The 16,219-nt window shown below is 38.2% G+C and overlaps 1 protein-coding gene across 6 annotated transcripts in view; it reads left to right on the forward strand.

Moving 5' to 3' along the window:
- The window catches only part of CCSER1 (coiled-coil serine rich protein 1), a 695,545-nt gene that overhangs the window by 128,250 nt on the left and 551,076 nt on the right, over window positions 1–16,219 (forward strand). For all 6 annotated transcript variants that reach the window (XM_054203343.1, XM_054203348.1, XM_054203347.1 and 3 more), the window contains exon 4: window positions 2,594–2,687. In XM_054203343.1, coding sequence (XP_054059318.1) covers window positions 2,594–2,687 — 94 coding nt within the window. The remainder of the gene's footprint in view (window positions 1–2,593; window positions 2,688–16,219) is intronic.

Consider the following 16,219-nt stretch of genomic DNA (forward strand, 5'->3'; position numbering starts at 1 on the left):
ATTTGTGAAAAGCACAGAGAACAAATTTTAGAAGTGTCTTGCTGCTACTATTTTGAAAGATATTTAGGTACTAAAGGATAAACATAGCCCTAAATGAGATTTTCAATCTTCAGTGTTTCACTAGCTCCCGCAGTGATTCAAAAGTTATTTAAGTTTTAGGCTACCTGTAACATTGCTCAATGTGTTTTCTCCCACTTCCATTTAATGCAGAATAGTTTTTCTTTAATTTTTTTTCTAGTAAACTAGTTTGTTATGTGTTAATGTAAATTCAGACTAGAAAAGTTTGTGTCCACACAAGTATCAGGTACAGTAACCTGATACAATGCATCTATGTATTGCATTTTCATGTTTTATCTTTATGCTTTTGTACCATACAGTAATAAATAATTTGATTCTTGTATGTCTATGTTTTGTCAGGATGAGGAAAAGAAAGTCACTATGATGAAGGCTTGTCAGCAGCTCTTTGAGTTAAGACAGAGGGAATAAGATGTATGTTTGATGTCACTATAAAGTTCATGTGATGTATATTTTCCTTCTGTACAATGCTGCTTGCTGCTTGTGTTGAGGTCTTTGCTCTTGACAATTGTCACTTTCTGTGCTTGGCATCTGTAACTATAGTAACAGCATTAGCAGTGGATTCTGTATCTCAGAAGAGGTTTTCTCATGCTGATGGTAAGTCAGGGAAAGAATGCAGGAAAAAGTCCTTTTGCTGCTGCATGTTGTTTGTGAAAGAGTAGAAAACAGAATTTGAAGAAACAATTACTCAAAAGAGTTGAATAAGTGTAAGTTGTGAGTGTGAATAAGAATTGGGATCTATGATGGGGGGGGAAATACTTCAAAGGATTAGAAGGAACATAAACCAATATGATTGGAACAGAAGTCAGGGAGGGCTTTTGCTTGTTTAATGTATACTGCTATTACATTTCTCTGCTTTCTATACAGCAGATTATTATACAGAGATTTCACAGACAGCTTGATACTTTGGGATGATCACCTGGTCTCTTTCACACTGAATTTCCATGTTCTCTGTGTTACATTTGTGTTGGGAGCATGCGAGATGTATGGGGTGCCAGCATCTCATGCAGGATCTACTGACTTTTTTTGCTTGTGAATGGACTGAAGAATTAAGCCCGTTGTGATATCGCTTGTAGATTTTCAAACAAAATGCCAGCTGGAAAATGCATGAATTATTTTTGATTAGGTGTTGGTGACTGTGGAGAAAATCATGATATTATCAGGTCAAAAGAAATGCATCAGAGCCTGTACCTGACAGTGTATGATACTGTGATACTAGTTATTCCCCTTAGTTTAAATCACAGTCATTCTCTCATATCATACTAATCATAACTGCTTGACCATAGAATAAAATATACATGGGAAAAAATGCAGAATGAATATCTCCTTTAATGCATTGAGCATAGCAACTTTAGGTTGGTAGGGGCTGGAGAAAACAGTTGCCTCATCACTTTCCAAAGTTGCCCGTGGTGAGCGTGGGAATGGGGAATAAGAAGGAAGTGAACTATCTGGTGAGGGTTGCCTTCTCCCTGCTGCTGTTTCTTTCTCCCTGGATGGCAGAGAGGAGAGGCTTCCTTCAGCCATGGCTCGCTGTGTGTGGTTCTGTCTCCCGTTGGCGGTGCGTCTCTTCCCAGACTGGTTGTTATTGCTGTCTCTGGCTGCAGGCACTGGTTGTCCAGGCAAGGCTTCACAAAGGCTGAGCTGAATGCCATTTCATGACCTCAGCTGAAGCCTAAATAATGATATTGTACTCAGAGTTTACAGAGGAAAGATGTCTACCTGAGACATGAGTAGTTATTTTATCTTCTGAGAAGCCAATCCTTCCCCTGTAGGGAAAAAAAACTACTATTTTTCTCTCTTTTGATTGTAGCATCTTCCCACCCCCCACCTCCCACCCCTTTTGATTTTCCAGAGGATGCATTGTAAAAATCTTACTTATCTGTCTGGTTAAAACTTCGCAAACAAAATGAATCACAAAAAGGGAATGGGGACCTAAGCAGCTACACTTCACAGTCAGGCTTTCTTCTCTGTCCATGTAAGCCTATACCACCCACCTTAATACTTTTAAAAATTCATGAGTTGATCATTCGTGCCTGAATTTCCTGTTTATCCTAAATTTGTGTCTCTCTATACCTTGGATAAATAGAACAGTAAATATCTCTTCAGAGGATATTGGCAAGGGCAGGCAGTGTGTAGAATTCAAAAATTTAGTGAAAAACAAGTACCAACGCTTTTATGTTGTGCTAAAAATAACAGTTTTATGCTTCATAAAAAGTTACGATTAAACTTGGAAAGACACAAACCCACCATGGAATAGTACAAAAAACCCCTTATACCTCTGGGGTTTTTTTTGTTAAATATTTGAGATCCTGTAAGAACAGAGAATGGTGACAAATATTTTTCTACTTAGACAGTTGTTTCATACAATTTCTCACTAGTCCAGTGTTAGTAGAAAAATTTTCTGTAGCTCCTACTTAAACATATTTCCCAGGTCTAATTTCTCATTATTTTGTGCAGAATGGTTTGGTTAACATGTCTGTCTAAATGCGGCTTTTTTTTTTTTTTAAATATATATTAGGATGTTTTGAATAACTTGGGTTCCTGTGAGTTGGATGAAGATGACCTAATGCTTGACTTGGAGTTCCTAGAAGAACAGCATCACCATCGTTCTGGTAAGTCCGATAAATACTGAATATCTTCAGTGAGGTATTATTATTCTAGAAATATAGAGTAAATGTATTCAGTACAATTACCTAGAAATAAAAAAGTCATTATCTTGGAAGGGGAAGACCAGTATGCATTTCGTAGTGTTGTTTCTAAATGTGTTTTGCCATTTAATAGAAAGATACTTTTTACACTGCATTTGGACTTTGTATGGACAGTTATGAAATGGAAGTGAATTTTACAGCTAGAGAAGAATTCCATCACCAAGGGCAGACCCATTTGGTTTTCTAGATGCTTAAAATGACTACTGTCTACCAGGTAGTTACTAAAAAGACCACTGCTGATACAACTGCAATACTATTTGTGTGTGCAGAATAATATGCATCAAGTAAAGAAGATTTGACTTGAGACATGAGTGTAACTTGATCCTTTCTCTCACTGTTGCTTAAGGCACTGTTGCACTGCCTTGATTAAGAGCAATAACCAAGGTCAACTTGTGGTGTGTTAAGAACAATTTTATAATAGGATTACAGAAGGTCTTGGTAAGGCGTGGCACCTGCAGTGGGTAACCCTGCATTTCCTTTAGCTGGGACATGGGATGGTGTAGGGCCTAGTCAGTGAACAGGAGAAGTCCTGCTAATTCCACGGGCTTCAGAGAGGCTTAAAACATACATGAGATACATGAAAGCTCTGAGTCTGTGCTTTGTTGTGGCACTCTGTTATGGTAGTGACGTGCTTTTAATAAGCTGGAGTAATTCTCGCTCTCTTTTACTTGCTGTTTTCTGACCCCCTTTCTCCATCCACCCACATAGGTACCTATAGTGCACATGTGCACAAGTCGTGCAGATTTGTGTGGAAGTGGGTTTTGAGAGACGTGTGCCTGCCGGTGTGTGTCATCTTCAGTTTTGGTCCCTCCTTTGCTGCAAATCTAGCAAGGTTTACAGATAAACTGCTTGAATTGTGCTCCTGTTACAAATGTTCTGTGTATGATAATTCTGTGAATATATCTGAATTATCTCCTGTGATAATTCTGTTTAACCGTTGTATTGTGCTTTTTAAAGCTGTTTACGTATCTACTTATAGGACAAAAGATCTGTTCCGTTTTGTTTAGTAGAAAGCAAGTAGCCAGAGAGTATGGAGGATTGTAGCAGCAATACGGGTATGGTCATAGTTTCTTAAATTGCTGGTGGGGGGGGATGCAACAAATTAACTGCACAGAAAAGGCCCTTTCTAACCACTACTGAATAATGCTATTAACTGGTTACAGAAAGTCAACTTAAGGGTGAAGAAAGGTGGGTCAAAAAGCTTCAAAACCAAACATTCCATTTCGTAAGGAATCATCGTGTTTAGACTTGTTCATTCGTTGCACCTGTTGGAAACTGTTAACTGTTGGAAAAAATTAACTGGCAGAACCATTTTCCATAAATAAATTTCCCTAACATGTTGCACTTTGCCTCACCTGTGTTTTCCTCCTCTTTTATATTTATAAAGCACTGAATTAACAGTGATGGAAAATTTATGTCCAGTATATTATTATAAAGACTTGTAGCAGCATCTAGAACAGCTAAGATTATAATGTCTAGATGACATACTTGATGGAAAAATAATTAAGATGGAGATGTGATGTGACACACGATCCTTCTACTCTTGGCTCATTATCCAGAGCAAATGAGGTGCTTTTAAAAAAGAAAATCTACATTGCCCTTTGAAGAATGGTGACCATTTCTATTCTGAGCAGTAATGTAGAGACACACGTTGCAGTGTGCACATCATCTTTAAACACAAAGATGTTTCTTATTAATATTTGCTTTTTGATTTTTAGCTGGAAAAAATTTAGGATTTACCTAGTTGTCACTGTTGGTTTTGAGTCATTCAGTTGGAAGAAAGAGTTGGAAGGATAGAGCCACAGTGTAAGTTGATACAATTTCACCAAATAAAGCTGATATCTTTACGCTGGGTTAGGCTCTGGTACAGAATGGTTAGATGTGGTTGTTTGTAAGTCATCATCTTAATTCATGTTAAGATATTGAGGTAAGAGGCTTGATTTTTCAGAGTCTTTTAGTATTTAAATACCGCTGAGGTACATAAAACCCTGGAGTTTGATACTGACATCTAAACATTTTTGACAAGTTGCTTTTCTGATCGCTATATTAAACTGTTGCCCGCTTCCAGGATTTAAGACTTTTCAACCAAAATTCTTTCTAATAATTCCAAACCAATCTATTCTCTGTTCTCACTTTTGGGCTTATTTTTTTTTTTCTCAAATAGGCCTCTCCATTCATAGCCAAATAGAATTCATCTACACTTCTTCAATTAAAAAACATTATCAAATATTATTGATACAATATTTTTTTATAAGCCCTGGAATACAAAAGTGATCAAGTTCAAGATAATCAAGTCATCTAATGCAGAGCTTTAAACTTCTGTAAACTCATCGGTTTGGAAGTGATTGTATTTCTGGGCATTTCAATAGCGTATCAGCTATTGCAGATAATTGGGATGCAATACATCTTCTAAAAGATCTTTAATCTTGCCCCCTTCATAAACAAGTAGACAACAGATTACACACTGAGGATGAGCCAGTATTGTTATGTCAGAATTGTTTATTCTAATTGAATTTGAATAAAACCAAGGGGATATTTAATTCTTTCAGTATGTGACCAGCCTGAAAACCGAGTATTTGATTTTTCCATAATATTTGCTTGTAGATGGTTTGTTTGGACTCTTTGTAAAGGCTTCTTTAAGATGATGGGATTGATAGTTTGCCTATCTTGCTTCACCAAAAATCATTCAAGACAATCCCAGACATACAGATTTGTGAACGTCCTCTTCCCCACTGGTACCGGCTGTCCATTCTATATAGGATTCAGCCCTGCATTATGTCAGCTTTACATATTTAAGCGGTTTTGTAGCAGTATTTTTTTTTCGCCTTCCTAACAAGTTCCTTATGTTTTCTAATACTTGAAAAGGATCTGTATGTCTGACATTCACGTGTGTATTGTACTGAAGTCAAATGGGAGTTAATACACGTGCTTCTAGATCTTTTATCAAAATTGTGTTTTATGAGTATAAAAATATGACATGAAATGCTGCTTTTTGCATGGAAATTTTAAATTATTCTCTTCTGGAAGTCAAAGTTATTAACGCTATAGTGACTATTTGTAGTGCAATAAAAACCCTGTTGATGTTATACGTAATTACAGCATTTATTTGGTTAAAGGCCATCAGTCCTAGAGCCATATTACAATTCACTTGTGCCTCGCTTTGGCTCTTTATAAGGAATTCTGTGGGGAATTACTATAGGGGGAAATGTTCCAAGAGAATCTCCGTTCAGTATTTTAACAAACACATTGAAATACGAAGAGGTGTGATTGGAAAAGAATTAAGTGCTTTCTTCAGTTTTTGTAGAGGGATAGCTGGTGAATCAGGCAAGTTCCTATTCTTCAAGACTCAATGGAAATCTCTAAAATGACAAATTACATGAATACAAGGGCTAACATCACATCTTTGACTTGAATATTGCAAACTATTCCTTGCTCAGGAGGCTGCATGCAGCAAGCTTGTAACATTGAAACACAGAAATCCTGAAGTGTAGTGCCGCAGTTAATAAATACAGTTCATGGTGCGGTTAATGGTGAATTGGGAAAGTCTCTTAACTGCCATTAGGAGCTCCAGATTTTTAGACATTCTTGTTAGTTAAGGCCAGGTTTGCAATAGCTTCTGCTTTTATCTGCTGTGGTTGAAAGGAATCGTATTTGTTAGGGTGAGGATATGTCTTTTTGACTTTCTACTGAAGTTGACAATAGAATAATAATTTAACAAAATAATTGTATTGATCTACCATAATTTTAATGACCATTTATGAATAGAAAATAAGACACTATTGGAAGGATTTCTGGGAGAAATGGGTATTAAGGAGTGAGTTTTAAAAGAGGAGCTAGGAGCCAATTGGCAGGCAAGGAGACATTGTCCCAGAGAGTGGAACTCTGCATGTATTAAAATACTGAGCTAGAAATGAGAGAGAGACAAAGATCTGTTACCTCTGTCATTGTTTGCAATTTTTTTTTTATTTATTTGTTACTCCACCTCATTTTTTACTTGTGTTCCTGCTCTGTGCTCTCAGCTTTTTCCCTAATGGGTCTGGTTGCCCTCCAGCAGCACCCTCATGAAATGGGTTCCTGCAAAAAGGTACTCTGAACCCTGATGAGTACTAGGAATTTAAAAATATCGCTAACTTTTTCTCTAACCACACAGTTAAAGATAAGGAGACACCTGAAAACCTCATATAGATGCTCCTACTTTGAACGTAGATTTCTGTGCACTGCTAGTCGTATCGTGGCTTTAGAAGTCTGCAGTTCCCTCGTTTCTGACCTTCTCTCCGTGAGTGAATTTACTGTGTTAATTTACTACTTTTGCTTCTGTTTTAAAGGCTGTATTACCGAGATAAAGAATGTAAGACAGAGGCATTTTATTATCCCACCTAACACAATTGCTTTGAAATTTAATAAAATAATATTTATATAGTACTTGGTGAGTGGAGAGCAGTACTGCATACAAATGCGGAATATTAATCAATTTGATTCACTGAGATTTTTGCGTACTGTTTTTAAGCTGAAATATTTAAAACTAAGCATAATATGACATAGATGATGGGCCTTGAGGGTGCCTTTTTATTACTCTAAGTAAATTAGACTTTTAAAATATGCTATAGTGTTGATTTCCTGTTGTAAAATAATGAAGTTAGTGGTTTCTGTAGCGGGAAACCATTGCCGGTTTATAGAAAGTGGCAGCATTAATTTAACCTCATTCATTTTCTTCTTCCCTGGTGAAACATGACTTATTTGATTCCAAGTATTGATTATTCAGATATATAAGGAAGACCTTTATATTCAGTGTTATAAGCAGTGGGGAATTCATTCAAGTAATGCACATTAGTGTGGGTGAGTGGTGTGCTTGTGTTGTGCCATAGCCTATTGAAAAAACAAATATTTGGGTTTGCATTGGTTAGTGTAGTCATTAAATCACGACTGCAGTAAATAGTAGCCTTTTCTAAAAGTTCACAAAGGCATGGCTATCCAAGGTCTCTTTTAATTTCTTAACTGTTTGCCATAGGTGTTACAAAACCAGGGCCCCTGCATCTTTCTACAAAGATGTATGTGTGTAGCCGGGATTTGTAGCGAGGGGTCCGGCTGAAGTTGGTGGGACGGCCCACGGTACCGAATATTAAGCAGATGCACGTGTCATCTCCGCATCAGGCTCTACACTACGCTGTGACTGTTCACGAGTGTGATATTGATTAGCTGTGTACCCAGGCTGGCCTGCTGCATCCATCATGTTGTTGCTTGAATGCTTGCTGAATAGTTTTGAATAATGTAGCTTGCTGTAGTTTTTAGAAGAGATTTGTCTTCGGCCGGAGCTTTAGCCATTTTGGATTTAATGCCTCAGCCTCATCTGTAAAGCAGTGATCCAATGAACATGTAAAGCATAGTTATTCCACCCAGCATATTTCAGAAATGAAATAATTTGTCTTATTAGCTGGAAAAAAATGAATTCAAAGTGGAAATATGAAAGTGCATCCATCTAAATATTGTTCAACTATTAAAAAACCAAACACTTTCAGAGACAGAGCACATTTTGTTCAAACCTAATTTCAGATCATCTCTGTTAGAAGCCTTGTAAGTGTGTGTTTAATTCTATGTATGTGTTAATACATGCTTTGGTACTTGCTCAAGGTTTACGAATGAAAAAGAATATAAGTGACTTGACAAAATGACTTTTGACATGGTGGTAATGACTCTTACGTGCCCTATTTATATTTTCTTCTGTTAGTGGATGTTGAGAAAGAAGGGCCTGTTCTCGGTGTAGCTTTGTGTCAGTATAACTGAAAGGAATACGCATGTGCAGTTCTGAGGTAGTAGTATCGCTCTTATGATCTAACACTTGTGTATACCTAACAAAATAGAATTATTAAATAGATACTCTCCATGTTTAAAAAGTAATGCTGTGGTAAGGTGTCTGCTTAGTACTGTCAGGAGGGAGCAGGGAGAGGCACATCATAGTGAAGTGGTTGGAAACTGTGGACTCTTAGTTTTTACTTAATGCACATTAGTGAGATTCAAAGCATAGTCCGTTGGGCTAGAGTATACTATCACAACAAAAATACTTGTTTTTTCATTTAAAAAGAATTCTAATTTGACAGATTACTGGATGGGTTTTGCAGAGTTCTGAGGGCAAGGTAGAAAATAGTGTTTTGACTTTTGAGATGGATGCAGAACTTAAACATACTTATTTAAATGTAAAATTATAGTTGTCATATCAGATTATGATCTTTTAGTAACGCAGTTATGTTAAGCACTAGCAGCCTCACCAACAAAAAACCAGCACACTTGTTTTTTAAAAAGTAAAGGACAGGATTTTTTTCTAATTTCTTTTAAATTCAGATAGCCTGCAGATCAATTGCCATCAGTACCAGCCAACCTAAAGTGTTGGTGTAATGACCCGGTGATATTAATTAAGTAGTTGCTGAGATATTTTGAATGTGATGAACACACTATGTGAAAATTCTGTAGTGGGTTTGGAGCTCCTCCTGTGTCTATTAATTAAATGTACTAATTATTTTTATTAATTATGTAATGGAGGGTAGGAGTGCTGAGCTGACCTGAAGCCTCTTTGGTGTTTTTATTGGGTGTTTTTTTGTGTGGGTTTTTTTTTTCCTTTTTTGATGAGGAGTGGGACAAATACAGATGCTATTAAAGAAAAAGTACAGAAAATATGGTGCTGCTAGTGGGTCATTAAGACAGGTAGTTACAAGCTGTAAAACAGAAATAAATATGCTCGCTATGTATTCTAAATGTAATAAGGGAATAGAATAATATGCTGTATTTATAAATTATGCTGCTACTTTTGGCAGCAGAAGACCAAATACCAGCTCCTCAGCTAGGGTGGATCAGCTGGGGTTCATTGAAACAGCGTTAGCTCTTAGGGTGCCCCAAGCATGGGGGTTGCTGGGTGCCTTTGGCTGCAGGGCCAGTCCTCAGCCAGCCGAAGGGTGGCTCTTGTCAGAAGTCTGGAGTCAGCATCAGTTTCTTTGGAGGAGAGCGTGGGCAGCAAGCTCTGGCACTAGCACTGCTGGTGTCTGGGTAGACGCTATCTCATTTTGAAAGACAGTGGCACCAGCACAGAAACTCAAAAGGGGCAAATACCCCGTGCTGGATGTTTTTCCTGAGACTTCTAATAAAGCAGATCTCTTCCTCCCAAGCCGAAGTCATCTCAGAATCCGACAGAATGCTCATGTAATCCGTTCGTGTTTGTCAATGCAAGGAAAGCAGATTTTTTAGAGGCTTAATTTGTCTTTAAATAGACAATAGGAAAAAAAGATCCTAACTGATCCTAACTATGTATTTTTTGTCAGACAACTGCTTAGAACCGGAGAAGAGATACTTAAGTAATTTGAATGTATTGCTTTACTCATGAATGTATCGTTGGCAGCAAATTATGTTTCTATGTTGAAAAACAATGACATATTTTGATTTTTAATTGGAACTGGGCACCTAAATCCTTGCACTCTTTTGGAAGCTTCGCCATTCCCAAATGCCACCTTTAGAGATGTATCATTACAGATCCAGTTAAACTAGGGTAACATTCCTTCAGTTTTCTGCTTGAAATGTGTAATAACATTTCAGTTTATATTTACAGGTTTTGAGCAAAATAAAGATGGTGACAGTAAAGTAACAAAGACCTCTGTGTCTCTGCCAAAAAGGAGTTTCATAGCTTATTTAGCTCAGTAGCATCTTGCATTGTCACTACAGATTGTAGACAATAAATAAGATAAACAGTACTAATAATGAACATGACAAAAACTGACGTGTGACTTCCCTACATTAATTATATCGCTGTATAGATCTCCTAATAATTAAAAAGGGAAATTTCATGTTAGTTTTTAAGTTTGTAAGGGAAAAAGACTCACTGAATAAATGCCTGCTGGTCCTCCGTGAAACTTCTTGTTGTGAAGGGCGAGCAGCATGAGCCAGAGCTGCGCCCAGCCTGATTTCAAGCGTACACCCGACTTCCAGCATGGCTTCGAAGTATGGAATGGAGAGTCCCGTGGAACTAGCTTCTCCTTAGTTCGAAACAGAGGCATTTTTGTATTTTCAGAATGACCTATTCTACTAAGGTAGACATTTCCCCCTGAAGCATTGTGTAATAAATCTGACACAGTAATGGAGTAACTTAAGGTGTCCAGGGAAATGAAATAAAATTTGCCATCCTCTAAACTCCTCTAACCATGATCCTGCAGCCTCTGAAAGAGCACTGGGTGTGGAGGAAAGGGATTCTTGCCTGCTTTGCAGTGAAAGAATAGGTAGCATTATCAAATGAAAAGAGCATATTTGTGTTAGCCAAAAATAAACATTGCACTCTTGTGTCTAGGCATCTTATTAGGAGTCTTGGCACTTAAGTTACTGAAAGCAAGGAGAAAAAGAAATAAAGACTAGAGAAGAAGTCAGTATTAAATTGGAATGAAACTAAATAGAAATCATAGGCTAATGAAAGGTTAGTCCCTCCAGCATCCTGGAGCACCCTGGTTCATATTCTGGAAAAGAAGTACTGTATTGAGAGTCCTGTTTCTGTTCTGTTATTTATGTATGTGAACGGTGTAATCTCATTCCAATTTTGATTGAGGAAAAAAAGCACAACCCAGAACCGCTACCAATTTAACTTTATCCTAAAACTCTTTTAGTGTATTTTATCTGAAAAGTTGAGTTGTGAACGAGCCTGGTTGATGAGCTGCGGGAGGCATGTAACACTAGCTCCTAGCTGTGCTTCCCTCAGAACATGTTTTAAACGTGTCTGAGATATTATAGATAATTGGCCTGTGCTGTGTGTTCTCAGTGGATCAAGGAAAATACTCGGTTTCCTGAGCAGATTAGTATTTTTAGCTCTTCTTTTGATGTGGAGAGGGGTGAAGGACTGGTATGTTCAAATGGTGGGTATGAGTTAGGTCCCTTTCTGGCTGATACAAATTTTATTAATGATATGTGCTTGTAAATCCTATTTAGTCAAATTGAGCAGTTAGAAAAATCAGCATCACAGAACATCACAGCCATAATTTAGATTCCAAGAGGTTTTTCCTTCATAAATAGACAAGAAGGGCAAAAGAGCACAATCCTGAACTCCAGGGTCATGAAAGAGTACTTTGAGTGAGATGCATTTGTATGGTTATCATGGAGCAATTAGAATCAGAGTCTGTATCTTAATTTCCTGCTCTTTCATAATTATAAAGTGACATTTAGTACAAATCCTTATTCATATTGGTATGCTCAGCCATCATTTACTGAAAGAACCAGGACAGTAATTAAATTAGGCATAGTGCCTTTATTCATTCCTTTGATTTTATACATACATTGAGATGAAACATCTGCTTTAATAATATCTTCAGGCAGAAAATAAATGCAATAATAAACATTATGACAAATCAAAGCATACTGTCCTATTTAAAGCAATTCTGCATTTTTAGATGGTGAAGTTTAAGTAGAGTGCCGAGTGCTGCTTTTCTGTCGTGCTTTGTGAGTGTACAAAGGTCTGGACTGGCTGTCTTGCCAAAATGGAATTTGAGAGGAGCGTGCTGTTTCTTCTCAGATTTCCATGGGTACAACCAAGAGATTTAGGGACTAAGAGAAACAATTACGAGCTCACAATTATTCTGCAGAACAGCCATAACTCAGTTTATATAAAAAACAACTGCACCTCCCATGCAACTTCTGCGGCTGTCCTATTTCAAGGTAAGGCTGAACGTGGGTGTGTCTAGAAGTGTTGAGTTAGTGATGGCTTTTGACATTTTAAAGTATTTATCTCTGGGATTCTTGTAGCTCCACCGTTAAGTAAAGAAAGGAAGGGTAGTCTCTTAGTTAAATCTTGAGTCTAGGTCTCCGGTGTTGAGCTGGGTTCTTTGATGCAGATTTCCAGTGTTACTGTGGGCTAGTCACTAAATTTCCTTGTAGCACGTAGAAAGTGGTGCTCCGTAGTCACAGGGATTTGGCATTAATGTTTGAGAGATACTCAAGATACCATTGGGTTGGAGCTACATTAATAACTGGAGTCATTACAGTCTTTAGAGGCTAATTACGTTATATTTTGTTGCCTCTTCATATGCCATTCCAGGAAGTGGAGCAGACGCTACCATTGCTGTTGCTGATGTGTCTGCTGCTGTTACTGCTCCTGTTACTGTTGTCTTTCCTTCTCTTGAAACAAAATGCCAAAGCAAAACACAAGTTTCTTTATAACAGGAGGAAAATAATACTGCAAAGGCCTATCATACTCATCAACTAAAGGCTGGGCTCAAAAATAAATTACTCTTTAAATCTTTCCAAAATTATACCTAATAACCGTCATTACTCAAAGATTGGGTCATGCCTGCTGTAGTGTTCAAAAAAATTACTTTATTGTTGTATGTCTTGATTCTGAGTCTTTTGGGATTGGAGAACCTGTTGTTCCCTGTGAGGGTTCTGTCAAATACTTAATATTTTTTTGATTTTGTCCATTTTTATTTCTGTTTTTACCTCCAACTTCCCTTGAGGGGGAAGGAGTTCACAAATAAATGCCATGCAGCTAAGAAAGCTTGGAGATTTATTGCAGCCTAGTTTCAGCTTTAGGAGGAGGATCAATAGGTAGCAAAGGCTTCGGAGGTAGGCCAGGGGTGCATGGGCTCCCTGAAAATGTTTTTGCCTCTTGGAGACCCCCAGAAGAAGTCTGTGCTTTTGGACTGTATAGCTTGGCTAGTTTTCTGTAGCATGTAGTAAGAAGACAATCATACACCTCTCCTTGCCAAAGGAACAATTTGAGATAAACTCTGAAAGGTGAGCTTGAAGACATTTTGTGGTTTTACCTTCTGTTAATTTAAACTTATTTTAGGATTGTTCAATCTGACCCAAAGTGAATAATGCCCAGCCATCCCCTTCTCATAGGCCCGATTTCAAAATTATTCTGTGGGATCCTTACTGTAGGGAACAGCTTTAAAATGAAAAGTTTGTCAAAGCACCTGCTTGCCACCACTCCAGTAGCTTCTGCAAAAGACAATGCATTCATTAAACCTCCTGAGGATAACATCAGTGTTACTGGGTTTGGTGGTTTTTTTTATGCCCCTGTTTCCATAATGTTGTAACATCTTTAGGCAAGAGAGTCTATTACCAGCCAATAATTAGAGGAAAGTGTGTTTGCAGCTGAAAATACTCAGAATGCACTTTTGAGAACAAGCAGCAAGTGCTCTGTTGCAGGATGAGTAACATAAACACTGATGGATCTGCAAGTGGCAAGTTATGCACAAATTGATATTACACTGAATCTATCGATGTCTGTATAATTTTCCTTTTTTCCACAGAACTAAGCATTTATCGGTTGTTATTTAACGAGTTGCTGATCCATGCATTAGTCTGTGAAAAGTTGATTGCCAATGAAGATTTCTCAACTTCCAAGAGCATGCTCTGATGATGAATGGGTAATTTAAGAGCTCCTTGATTCTTTCTCCACAAAAAGATTCTCTTTCACCACAGACAATAGTGAACCTGAAATTGTTTTGGGTCTGCACAAACATGAAAACATCAGCATATTCCTGCAGGCAATGTGCTGCATACTGAGGAAAAGAACTTGCAGTTAGTTGTGGTGAGCGGTGTGGTTTTCACACCACTCAAGCTGCTAATAAAATGGGCGGTTGCTAAAGCAGAGGATTATCGTAAGAGGGGCTGGGGTGCAGGCAGGGATGCTGGGCAGACCGAGGGGCTGTGCTGGTACCTGGGGGAATCCGCAAATGTGTGTGTGAATCCAGAGAGCAGGAAGGCACGTGCCTGCGCTAGTGACCTGCAGCCTTCACCAGCCCAAAAAGGAGGAGGGGACCTGGCTCTCTGTGTTAGCATTTTATGCAAGTCAGTGCTGTTGCAGGCTGCGCCTTGTCTGTGGCAGTCTGTGTGTCCGGCCGTGTCAGCGTCCTGTGTGTGTCTGTGTGTATTTTTTAGGAAAAAAAGGATTAAAGTGGTGTCTTTGCAAAGGTTAAGGAAACCAGAGAGGCCCTAGGGCCTGAGGAAAAAAAAAAACCAACAAAGTGTTGGTAGTAAACTTCTCTTTACTGTAATGATTATGATTTTGCTGACTGTCAAAAGCCCAGGCAACATGATTAACCTGTTGAAGATCTTCCTGACTTGACCAATTTTTCTCTCACTGAAGTTTTTCCTATATAAAAAAGCAATTTACTGTAAAAATACACTTATTTAGAGGTTGAAAAGCAGGTAGGCACTAGATAAAATGGAAGTACAGCTGTGTTGTAGTATTATTTTTGTGCTTTTTCCCAAAACTGTTAATTTCACAGGAAATAGTTTTGACAAGCCTCTGTATTTCTAATACATTTTCTCCATGAATAAAACATGGAATAACTCTATTTCTAAGGTTCCATTTCATTGTTTTCTTCCCTACTCGATCTTTAATTTGTCTGTTTGACTACGTTTGGAGATTTTTGCAGAATTGGGGGTTCAGAAAAAGATATTCTTTATGCTTCTTAATGTAACATTACTGACATGACGTACTTCTAAATTATGGTTTTTAGGCTAGAATAACATAGATACTTTGCTTAACCATCTTATTGTCAGTGTGTATAAGATTAAATGCAAATAGCTCCTGGTTCTGAGGATTTACAATCAAAGCCCCTCAGTTGCAAAATACAGCACGTGTGTATTCACAGATGGGCTGCACAGAGCTGTGTGGGTTTACTGGCGACTGCATCACTGTGCATCCGAAAGAGCTGGTTTTGGCTGTGGAAGGAGCTCCAGCAGGCAAAAGACATTGCCTTGTGCTGAGGTTTTGTGGAATCTTGTACTGTGATCCTTTGACCTTGAGTTATCAGAGGAGGTAATTAGTAGGGATAAATAGAAAAGGGGACAAGAAATGAATAAAGGTAAGAAGGAAAAAAGAAGTGGGAAGATCTCACCTTTAGCTTCTGGGGAAAATAACAGTTTGGAATGAAGTTGTTTTAAATTTGGTATACAATGATATACAGCAGGCAGCTTAAGTGAATTTTCCAAACTTTCCCAGCTTTCAGATACCAGTAGAGGTATTTTTCTGTCCCTCAATTCTGAAATCAACAGGTTGAATGAAATCCAGGAGTGCGTTCTTCAGGCTGCAGGGCACACGAGCAGGAGTTTCTCCATAATAGAAGCATTCCTGTTGTGCGTGCTGCTCCCCTTGTTCCCCACAGCCAACACAGAGTATGGGTATGAAGTGATGGAGAGGTGTGTTACATGGTATGTCTAATCTCACAATAACCTGCACGGTTATCTAACCTGCAAGAAAAGCTCCTGAGGATTCCTTCTCCTGGTATACAGGAATAATTGAGCCATTGAATCAGCTCTGTGACAGGTGCTAGAAGGGTGGCAAAAGGAATGCAGCAAGGCCAGGGCAGGTGACACAAAAGGCTGTGCTTTCTTCAAATGTGAGGATTTATATTTCCCAGATTTTGTAACTGTAAGTAAAAGAAGACGCTTTCAGTTGTGTAACTTTC

This window comes from Rissa tridactyla, chromosome 5 (assembly GCF_028500815.1).
Source record: "Rissa tridactyla isolate bRisTri1 chromosome 5, bRisTri1.patW.cur.20221130, whole genome shotgun sequence".
Lineage (NCBI taxonomy): Eukaryota > Metazoa > Chordata > Aves > Charadriiformes > Laridae > Rissa > Rissa tridactyla.